The sequence below is a fragment of the Amphiura filiformis genome, chromosome 8, assembly GCF_039555335.1.
Source record: "Amphiura filiformis chromosome 8, Afil_fr2py, whole genome shotgun sequence".
Taxonomy (NCBI): Eukaryota; Metazoa; Echinodermata; class Ophiuroidea; order Amphilepidida; family Amphiuridae; genus Amphiura; species Amphiura filiformis.
In genome coordinates this window covers 17,631,439-17,642,811 of record NC_092635.1, presented here as the reverse complement: position 1 = coordinate 17,642,811, position 11,373 = coordinate 17,631,439, and the positions used below count along the sequence as shown (strand labels likewise).

The window sequence follows — 11,373 nt, the reverse complement described above, 5'->3', positions numbered from 1 at the left end:
GTTCATTAGAATGGGCGGACTTATACTCTAAAAATGTGATTCTCGGATAAATTATAGGTCACTAGGTCAATTCGGACCGTCTCTTCCTCAGATCTCTATATGTAGGACTCTATGGTATCTTCTCATTACACGATCGTAGTAAGACTTGGCCGGCGACGACGCTTGCGAATTGCATGTCTTCAACTGCTGTATAGCATGGTATAGGCAGTTTGTACAGAGTGTCGCTTCTCTATCTTTTTTTCTCGGGTACAGCCAACATTTAGAACCAAAATTTTGGAAGGTCATTTTGGGGTCATCCGAGGTCTCCCAGTGGTCATCTGAGGTAAAATTACTAAAAACATCATTTAAAGACATCATTTAGAGCTAACATTTTGGAAGGTCATTTTGGGGTCATCCGAGATCACCCACGGGTCATCTGAGGTCAAACTAGTAAAAACTGTCGTATTGGCATGAAACTTGGCGGGTACAGTCAACATTTAGGGCCAAATTTTGGGGGTCACCAGGGGTTATCTGAGGTCAAATTAGTAAAAAATCAAACAATACATGAAAGTCGTGAAAAAATATCAAAATAAAATAAATTTTGATCATCCATTGAAAACATCGGCTGATTTTATACTCGATTGCTCAGTATGAAAAACTTTCTTTCAGTACTCGAGGCGTGCAATTCGCTTTTCTGCAAAAGTGATCGAGTATAAAGTTTAGCTTTAATCTTCAAAAACACACGTTGACATCTGAACTTTCAGTCACTTTTTTTTATTCATCTGCTTTTATACACACTGACCCTCTTCTCAGACCACGCAACCAAGGGATGGAGCTGTGTTACCACCAGCATAGAGGATGATGGGATACCAATCACTCTGAATAAGTATATCGCCCAAGACATACGAAACTGTCAGGTCAGTGTTAAAAATTTTGGTTTTGAATATGCAAACTCCAAATTATAAACACTATATAGCTTTGAAAGCATTACAACCCCCGCTTTTCTTCTGGGTGCTAGTGCTTTACATAACCAAAGACTTTAATCTGAATTTGTATGTAGACGAGAAATTGCTCATCCAAATCATCACCTTAGGTGATATCAAGGTTATAGGGTATCTAACCCTAACTCAGATATCACCTGAGGCGATGTTTTGGATGAGTAATTTCCCATCTACGTATATTCAAGTTACCGAGTCGCTATAGCAAAAAGGGATCGACTCCTTAATAGTTAGGCAAGGAACATAAAATGCTCAACCTCTCTCTGAATCAGATCTATTTAGACCATTTTCTTTACATGTTTTCTACTACCGATTCAGCTGCACTTTCTTCGGTGATCGAGAACAACCTTAAGCATTCGATTTTATTCTGTAAGTAGCAAGTGTATAATTATAAATTCTGATCCTTTACTTGAAGCTCAGTCCATTTCTTTCACGAAATAAAATATGGAAATTGTAAAAAAGATGAAGAAAAATTTGGGTACCAAATGTCTACTACGCATTTATAAATATATGTTTAAAAAATAATATGGGATTTATCGTGCTTCTTTTTTGTTTTTTAGGGGGTTAGTCGTTAGCAACTATGGGTTAGCCATAACACAGTAAAACAAGGGTAGGTGTATCATAATAGAGGTCCCAAGTATTTAAATGAGGTTTAATAAAAGAAACCACGTGAATGTCTACTCTCTGTATATAACCTCATGATATAAGGGACTTCTATAATGATACTGTAGCAAAACACGACCGCGGGATAAGAATCTATAATAATAACTCTGATATTGACAAGTAATGACGTCATACATCTTATAGACCTACTGCACAATGTTTCTACGATCACGTGCATGAAAATGCAATCGTCCCCGCTTACTCAGATAAGCCATGTCTTATACGCGGAAAAATACGGTATAATGTTTTTCTACTATAAGCTATATAGTCTGTTTAGAATTGTGTTACAGGTCGCTCAGCTATCCAAGCTGCAATCTTCTCATTAGCAGAAGCCCGTTGAAGTAGTGCCTTCAGTTTAGGGTACTTATCCAAGCCATTGTCGTTCTGTCCTGGGAAGAGGTAGTAGCTCATTACATGTATGAAATCAATATCAGCTAAGGTGATCTGCATATTAAATGGAGAAAAACAAAATAAACAAATTAAAACGTTCATGTTTTATACAGTTTGTTTAACAATTGTAATAAAATTAATTTGGATAACAAATAAAATGTTAAACATCCATCATTCGTGTCATCAGTGTTAAGTGGCAAACTTGGAATGGGACAGATAGCATTAGTGTTACATCATGGGTTTGTTTTTTAAATCCACTGAGTGAACCAAATCTAATTAATAAAAAAAATCAAGTTGAAATGCTGGCAGCCACGTTGTAAATCACAGCAACTGGTCTAAGGAGAGCCAATGGAAGACGAGACCTGAACTACTTTACGAAACGAAGAAGATTATAACTTACACTTGTACCCACAAAGTAGGATTTGCCTCCGTCATTTTCACCGAGAAATTTTTCCAAGAATTCCAACTTTTTTGGACCCGTCTCCGTAAAAACCTTCTTGAGTTGTTCTCCCTGAAAACAACAGCAATAACAGAATTAATAATAATAATAATAACAATAATAATGATAATAATAATAATAATAACAATAATAATGATAATAATAATAATAATCTATATAATAATACGCTATTCTCTGTAGATCTGTTTGTTTGTTTCTCTGTAGATCTGTTTGTTTGTTTGTCTGTGACTGCTAATGTGAGGCTGTCGTAGGTTGTACGGGGCTAACATTTTGGAAGGTCATTTTGGGATCATCTGAGGTCACCCACGGGTCATCCGAGGTCAAATCAGTAAAAACTGTCGTATGGGCATGAAACTTGGTGCGTACAGACAACATTTAGAGCCAAATTTTTGGAAGGTCATTTTGGGGTCATCCGAGATCACCCACGGGTCATCTGAGGTCAAACTAGTAAAAACTGCCGTATTGACATGAAACTTGGTGGGTACAGTCACCATTTAGTGCCAAATTTTGGGGTCACCAGGGGTCATCTGAGGTCAAATTAGTAAAACATGTCATATGGGCATGAACTTGGTGGGTACAGTCACCATTAGCCAGGTAATCGCGCCCAGCCGAGAACCGCCAAATATGGGTAACCGCCTGGTAATAATAATAATAATAATAATAATAATAATAATAATAATAATAATAATAATAATAATAATGATAATAATAATAATAATAATAATAATAATAATAATAATAATAATAATAATATTGTACTGCCGCTCATATGAGTGGTTTTAGAAATTAGTAGGCGTGGGTTTATGTTTTGAAGGAAAAATCTCCTTGAAAATGTCTGTATGCTATGCACAGAAAACATCTTAAGGGATGAGCAACGTTTGCAGAGTATTTTGTGGGACATGAGTCCACAATCAGACATATCTAATTGCATTCTGAATACGACTCGGAATGTCCTTGTGATAATTTTATGGCACATTATTAAAAATTGGTATATATATATATATATATTTTTCATATTTAATCGTCCTCGAAGTAAAATTGATCAATCTACTGATATGTACTTAAAGTGTAGGTAGCTGGTAGGAAAACCGACGATCAGGTGAAAGTTTTTGACCTTTCGTATGAAGATACATAATATTTTCTCCCCAAAAGACCCAACTTGACTTAAAAGCCATAGATACCACTTTTACCGAAAACAAGAAGAGTCTTTCAAAAAGACACAGTTCACGGATCAGGTGTATAGAAATTTGTTCTTCCATTTTCATATCTAACCTACTCTGCACGTGAACAAAAAATCACCATAATGGCTTATCCACGTCCCTTTTCCAGAAATTCGACTAGTCTAATGCGTACCCACAGGCCACCCAGTGTACACCACACACCACAAAACGTCATATCCGTTTAAAGATGGAACTTGCCTTTTTTGCCTCGTCTTTTTCAAAGATTGCGTCTGTGAGCTTACTCCAGATATCGGCGATTATTTCTGTCACAATGTCAATCCTTGTCGATTCCATATTGTTCTTTCCATAAAACCCAAACTCACGAGCCATGTATCTGTTGATAGCTTTAGATTCGACCAGTTTTTGTTTTCCATTTATTTCCAATATAGGCAGAGAACCTAAGGGTGTGCCTGAAAAAATCAAACGAGAAAAATTATTTACGGGCTTATTAAAAAAATAAAAAATCAAAAGCAGGGACGACACCACTATTCTTGAAAGTGAAAGACCCTCGTCTTACATTGTCTTACGATTGGAAGTGTATACTATTAGCGCAAACTATAAACTTAAGGTTGTGACTTGGTAGTTCACAGCATCTTTCGAATGGTAGTGAGCTTTGGCAAAATTGCATTGCTCAATTCATAGCGAGCGTGTAGAAGAATTAAAATATCACAGATATACTTTTATAGGTGCAGCGGTTCTTGAGTTACGTTGTGAAGAGGGCTGAAACAACAACACTTTTGTAAAACGTACATAACTAATTAACAACAATAAATTAAGCAAGTTTGCAAAGTATACGATTTGTATTATGAACTTTTGCAAAACATCAAGGTGTTAATTTTTGAATAATATATTGATCTAGATAATGAAAATCGATTTTTAGGTTGCTTCGACCAACAATACCTCGTCTACCCTTAACGTGGTACTACACCCCCTGATAAATTTTGTGACTAAATTTGCATATTTCTCAAAAAATAACTACACACTGGTAACAAAAATTATGTATATTATATGGGCAAGGAATCCAATTAGTACTTCACTGAAATTTCAGTGAATCAAGACAAGTGGTTCATTATATATGTTAAGAAATGAGGTACACTCTAGCAGTACCACCTTAAGTTACCGTCCTTAGAAATATGAAGAAGGCAATGGATAAGTTAATTAAAGTGTACATTTTGATTTGCATCATCAGTGGATGGTCTTAAATATAATTGCCTTAAGGGCTGGGGTATGAACGTTTGGACAGTATTTATTTTGGGACATTAGAGCACATCAGACATATCGAATTGCATTCTGAATATGAAGAATGTCATTCTGATATCAAATAATTTTGATTTTTGAAATTCGCAATTTAATACACATTTTATGGCAAATCATTAAAATTGATATTTTTGATATTTAACAGTACTTGAAGTAAACTTTATAAATCTGATGATTTATACTTAAAGTGTATGTAGGTGGGATAAAAAGCCGACGATCAATTGAAAATTTTGACCTTTCGTATTGAAGATATGGATTTTTTTTTCCAAAACACCAAAAAAATTAGGTCTTTTGGAAAAAAATCCATATCTTCAATATGAAAGGTCAAAATTTTCAATTGACCGTCGGCTTTTCCTCCCTGCTACATACACTTTAAGAATATATCATTAGATTTATATAATTTACTTCGAGGACTGTTATATATCAAAAATTTGAAAAATATCAAATTTTATAATTTGTCATAAAATTTGTATTATATTGTGATTTTTAAAAATTATGTCAGAAAGATATGCTTCGTATTCAGAATGCAATTCGATAGGAGGTGCTCTCATGTCCCACAAAAAATACTGTCGAAACGCAATAAACGCTCATTTTGGATCCCTTAAAGTCACTGCTAAATTCTGTGTGTATGCCCATCGTTTGATTGCGTGGGTTCGAATATCTCCGGTGCGGCGGTGCCCAATTGTTTTTCTCTCTTCTCCATTCTGAATTATTTTTATTTCTGTTCTTTATTTTACATTTGTCTCTTTTCTTTTCTAGTCTGTCTTTCATCATTATCTTTTTCCTCGTTGACAATATTTTTAGGCAAGCGTGCTAAATTATTCCTATTTTCTTTTCTTCCCATTACAGGGACATTGTCATTTTTAGAACTCGTCTTGTTTAAACTTTGTCCTTCTCTCCACATAATTGTTTATCAAGGCGGCAAATGCCCCCACTTTTACGGTTAATTCAGGATAATAATGTTAAATGTACCCAAGAAGGTCCAAATTAGAAAGACAACCTCTTACGGGGTCTTGCATGTAAGCAAATTTATTGGAAAAATGTCTCAAATTTTTACCATTTGTATCAATATTCTGATTTGGTAGTGGAAAATTGGACTAATTATAGAATACCTTGATTACCATCGACACCCTAACACTAACAGTCCGTACCCCAACCCTAAAAGACAACGTGAAAGGGGCCCATGCCGTGTACCAATATGCGGCGTTATATAACATTTATAAAAGAGACAATCAAAGTTACGAAAATCACGAGTTTGCATCATCTAGGATTATTAATTTTGATTTATTTATTTATTTATTTATTTTTGCAAGACGAACGATTTGAGGTAATTTTTATGAAAATATGAGTATCTTTAGATATATATGACCCGTGTAGAGCCCCAAATGATGAACTTTCATAATAATGCCCCTCCCTTTCTTCCATAAGTTGTTTGTCACCTATAGGGACACACCTTAGATATAACGGGGGGGCAGGTAGGCAATTGGGTTATGACAATTTCTCTTTTAAATACTGCTCAGTGAGCAACAAAAACATTTAATAGTAGAATCCTCAATGAGCAATTTTGTTTTTTCACTACTCGATGAGCAATGTCAATACACCTCGGTGACATTTCAAATAAGAACTAGAAAGCAAAATAATTTGCGCGTGCTTTGCACACAATTTTCCCAATCAGTTAAGTATTTTCTGGGAGCGGTCAGACTCAGCGGGGTGGCTTGGAAATTTTTAAAGAACACCTTTAAAAGAGTGCCCAATCTAATTTTGGTGTATTTTGGTGTTGCAATCCCCCCATCGAAAAGCTAGCCACTGATTATTCTTAATGTAATGTTCGAATTACTGCCAAGTTCGTCAACGGGGGCACTCACTAAAATGGGTGACGAGGATGTGCGGACAACTTGACCCCCATTTGTCATCTCCTCTCATCCAAATTTTCCTGTCTCACTGAATAACCCCTTTTTAGTCATTTCCCCAGTCTCACGAAAAGACCACCTATTTTGGGAACTTCTCACTGAAAGACCCCCCACCGGTTTCGAGTCACTTGAGCCCCCCGCTTCGCGTAAGGCGACAATAATGCCTCACTGATGAGCAAGAAAAACTGTGTATAAAAGTATAAATTCTAATGTAATATTGTCGCCGACATGGTCGAAGGCGGTGACCCCCCCAATCAAATGGTGCATGAGAGGAAGGTGTGCCTTCAAACAAGAGTTGTCTTTAAAAAAAAACCGCCATGGATAAAGATCATATTTCATATTGACAATATTTGACAAGTACTTGCAATGCTAATAATTTTTTGTGTGGCACAACGAACGAATCGGGTGACAAATAAGGAGAAATATCGGTATTTATTGGTAAATATCACCAATGACATACCAGGAAATCAAGAATTTTCATATTGAAAAGAAAGCTGAATTGAAAAGTCAAAGGCTCAATGGAAATCACATCCACCGAATTTACTTAGTGGCTATGGCTGTAATTTTGAATGAATGACTCGACAAATTTTGTGTTTGTGGTATACGTATCCTTCACACTGAAAAGGTTTGGGTGAAATGTATGACTCTGCAAATTCTGCATTGCGTACTTTTTGTTATGATATTATACAACTACCTTGAACTACATGCATGAACACATTTCACACAATTGACAATACACACACACACACAAATTTAGACCACATTATTTGGGGGGGGGGTTGATTTTTGGGATAAAAGAGTAATTGGATACATACACGCTGTAAAGTTAAATTAGCAAAACGATATAATGAATTAATGAACTCAGGAAAGGTGATAATATAATCAGCTGCAATTTATTATACTCGCATTACTCACCCGGTACCCTGCACTCACGCGTTTGTAAAATCTTACTTGTGTAAATGCAGTTGGTGAATTTCGACCTAAACTTAATAAACCAACCTACCCATCAACATGCCCAAATATCCACCATGTACAGACACGCCCCTTCACAATCAGTCACGTACCCCTCGAGCTCGCGTAAGTCAACATAATTGCTAAATACGCACGTTTTTATATTGGAATATTGAATTATCCAATATTTTACACTGAAAGCAATTAGGCAGTTTCAGCGTTTGTTGTGTTTTTATTTACACACACCATTTTTCTGCTGCATCGTGGTAATGTTGTTAATCACGACAAGGAATATGGTCTGATCAAGTATTTAAATTTAAGACCTAATACCTAAAATGCTAAAAGGTAAAAACAATAGAGCCCAAGGGGTGCACCGTGCACTACCTAAAAATGGGTGACGAGGATGTTTTTCTTTTGTTTTCTTGTCACCAAAAGATCCCCCTTTTTCAAGAATGTTGGACAAATTTCTGATAATCTCTCACCGAATGACTCCGTTTTTTCTTTAAATATTTCAATAAATTTCAAATTGGGATGACTTTTTGAAAATTTTGTATCAACTTTTATATTTTGACTCAAATCAAAATTTTTCCCAATCTCACGGACTAGACTCCCTTTTTGGTCAGGTTTTCCCCTGTCTCACGGAAAGACCCTCTTTTGAGGGGCCAGTTCTCACAGAAAGATCCCTAGTTTCGAACTGCTGTCCGCACATCCCGTCACTTCCAAAGTCGAGTGTCCCGGGAAATATTAAGAGTAGCAGCAACAACTATATAAAAGTAAGAAAAACGAACTTACTGGCTTTCATCTGGGGCCAATCTTTAAATTCGATACGGTTATCTTCATAAGGAACACCTTTCGCAGCAAACATCAGTCTGATAGGCTCTCCTCTTCCTCTGCCATTGAAGTAGGTAAGCTTATAGGAAGGCATTGTCGATGGATCGGTGAAGGGTGAGTTCCTGCAGACGAATAGTCCAGTTGTGTGGTGGTATGACTTCACTTGACGTGGCTAGCCGTGTAAATGAATTGAGCATGAAAATAATATCAATATATGCATGCGAAACCAACCCACCAACCTTGAACGCTTCATGAACGCTTCACCAATTTTGTATAATTATAAATCTTTTCTGCTTTGCATGGTAAACGTATAAGTGGTGGTCAGCAATAATTTATTGCTTTGTCATGCTACTGTACATGTTCCTAAATCACGAAAAATACAGGGTTTTTTATCATTATTATTTATTTATTATTATTTATTTATTATTATAAAAATAATACCCTGTTTTGCTAAATGAAACATAGGCAAATCTTTATCCTTTAATAGTGTTTTTGCAATATCCGTACCAGGGTTTCTAAAGCCTAGAGTGTGTAATAATTATCAGCTAACGGGGGGATTTCCAAACGGCGTGCCGACAATGCTTCCTCTCCCTCTCTAGGCCTGCCAAAAACCGTTTGTCCCCTCCTCCTTTTTTGGGATCTCAATTTTTCATCCTTTACTAGCAAAAAGAATTAGGTTACCAGCTTTTTGCGCGCACTTGCCGATTGACGCTTAAATAAGAACATAATCCACAACAGAAACAATCTGTTTGGGAAGAGATTATTATTTTAAAATTCAAATGGATTTTATAGTCAATCAAAATATGAATATAATAAATTTCGTCACAGTAATCATGGTAATTAAAAAAACTCCGATCTCAAAAGAGTGAAGAACATTCAGCAGGACAAAACAAAATTGCTGTCTTGAAATTTTAGCACAAATGACTGTCTCAAGAAACGATGTTTTGTATGAGCTTTGCTAGTCATTTCTATAATAACTAACACAATCAAAAACACAAAAATGACATGTCATTGATAATTGTTGATGTTTTGAGATACAAGGTTTTTGGACAATAACATTCCCTTAATTCATTATTGGCTGAAATGTGTAATAACAAAACCTCGTAACCATGGTAACTAGCATTATATCCGGGCATTATATCTTATCTATCATCATGATCATATTAGATACAAGGTTTTTTCACTTCAATTTTGAAAATAAGGTGCCTAGTGATTTATTGTTGCAGATAGACCTGCAAGGCTTTGCCAGTATAAAGCCACCCTAAACAAGGATTTAACCTTCGGCTAAAACGATACCCTAAACAGGTACACGCGCCTGTTTTCACACCCTAAACAGGGATTTTATTCCTTCCATCAAATTTCATACCCTAAATTTCATTTCCGCGTATTAGCAATTGCAATTTTGCCCGGCAATTTTGCTACCCTTTTTTTTTCTTCAATTTTTCATGTTTTGACACCCTGAACACGATACGCGCGTATCGTGCCTACCCACAAAAAACGACCCTTTTTACGCGTTTTTATAACCGCGGATGGTGTACGGGCCACAATGGGAGTGACCCCCGGGTATAAAGCCTGGCTTGCTAGCTCGCTCTACAAAATTAGTAAAAAATCTTAATTTCACCGAAAAGTGAGATTCCAGTGTCATTCCAGCGACGTAATGCAGTCTGAAACGCACAATATCTGATACTATTTGAACAAGATGACTGAACAGTGATTTTTCTATGTTTACACACTGCAAGTAATGAATCGATTTGTTTTTATCGCTAAAAAGATTTGTATTTTCAACTATCATTTTTCAAGTATACTATATGATTTTATAAACGATCTAAAAAGACCAATACCAAAAAAACTTTTTACCCAAATTCACGTCAGAATTCACAACAAAACACACTGTTTGATTAAGTTAACAATATCTGAATCTTCTCAAATACACCGTGACTGATTAAACAAATTTGATTAAACAAACCGCGACTGTTACTTACCAAGCAGCCTCATTCTTGTTGTTGACAACAACTGAGTTCTGATGTATATCCTGATCTACTTGCCCTAAGAAGATCACTGTTCAGCGAAGCCCACTCAAGACCTTTATATACTTTTTGCATAAAATCCTCGCCCAAATGAAACTGAAAAAATGGCAACGTCGAATCATTTGTAAATCATGTTGACGCTACAATTGAAAACTCCACAAAGACAGATTCATGTCATTGTTTCATGCCATTTTAATCTTCCTGATGTAAAAGGTTGTCTTGACAGTACTATTTATCACAATGTTACAGATTCTGAACCCCGGTTCTGAACAAGCTTTTTGTGATTTTTCCTGATGTAAAAGTAGGTATGTCACAGTGGCTGCTCAATTATTCTGCCACACTGTGCATGCAAGCATAACAATAACTTGATAAACGCGCGCATCAAAGTTGTTCCATTTTGGCACCCATCCATGTTGAATTTTTTAATATATGGTGTGTGAAACCTTTCTTTGACTACCATCGGGTCTTGAAAAAAATAATTTTGCTTCGTTTAAGAGCTACTTTATACCTGTTTTTATGGATTGTTGAAGATCCCTCATAAATTAATAAATATAGACCTTTTAAAATAAGAAAAAAACCTACCACCATTTAGCTGAAATACTAATCTTTCTTAGCATGTAAATTATTTCCGTCGACAACGAATGGCACACTTGAGGAAAACGAGTTGAAAAATAATATTATCAAAGT

At 35.8% G+C, this 11,373-nt stretch overlaps 1 protein-coding gene across 1 annotated transcript; it reads right to left on the bottom strand.

Moving 5' to 3' along the window:
* Nucleotides 1-737: 737 nt before the first annotated feature.
* Nucleotides 738-8,860, bottom strand: LOC140158719 (S-crystallin SL11-like). Its single transcript, XM_072181912.1, has 4 exons — nucleotides 8,621-8,860; nucleotides 3,905-4,120; nucleotides 2,431-2,537; nucleotides 738-2,084 (listed from the first exon to the last, which is right to left on the bottom strand). The coding sequence occupies exons 1-4, from the start codon at nucleotides 8,751-8,753 to the stop codon at nucleotides 1,914-1,916; spliced, it is 627 nt and encodes a 208-aa protein (XP_072038013.1). The 5' UTR covers nucleotides 8,754-8,860; the 3' UTR covers nucleotides 738-1,913.
* Between the last annotated feature and the right edge of the window lie 2,513 nt (nucleotides 8,861-11,373).

Bases quoted from the DNA above. Each gene is read 5' to 3' on its own strand.
- LOC140158719 (XM_072181912.1), bottom strand. From the start codon at position 8,753: ATGCCTTCCTATAAGCTTACCTACTTCAATGGCAGAGGAAGAGGAGAG. The intron at 2,538-3,904 runs GTTCCATCTTTA...GTTTTCAGGGAG, and splicing joins AGACGAGGCAAAAAAGGCAA to AACAACTCAAGAAGGTTTTT. The intron at 2,085-2,430 runs GTAAGTTATAAT...TTTAATATGCAG, and splicing joins CCTACTTTGTGGGTACAAGT to ATCACCTTAGCTGATATTGA.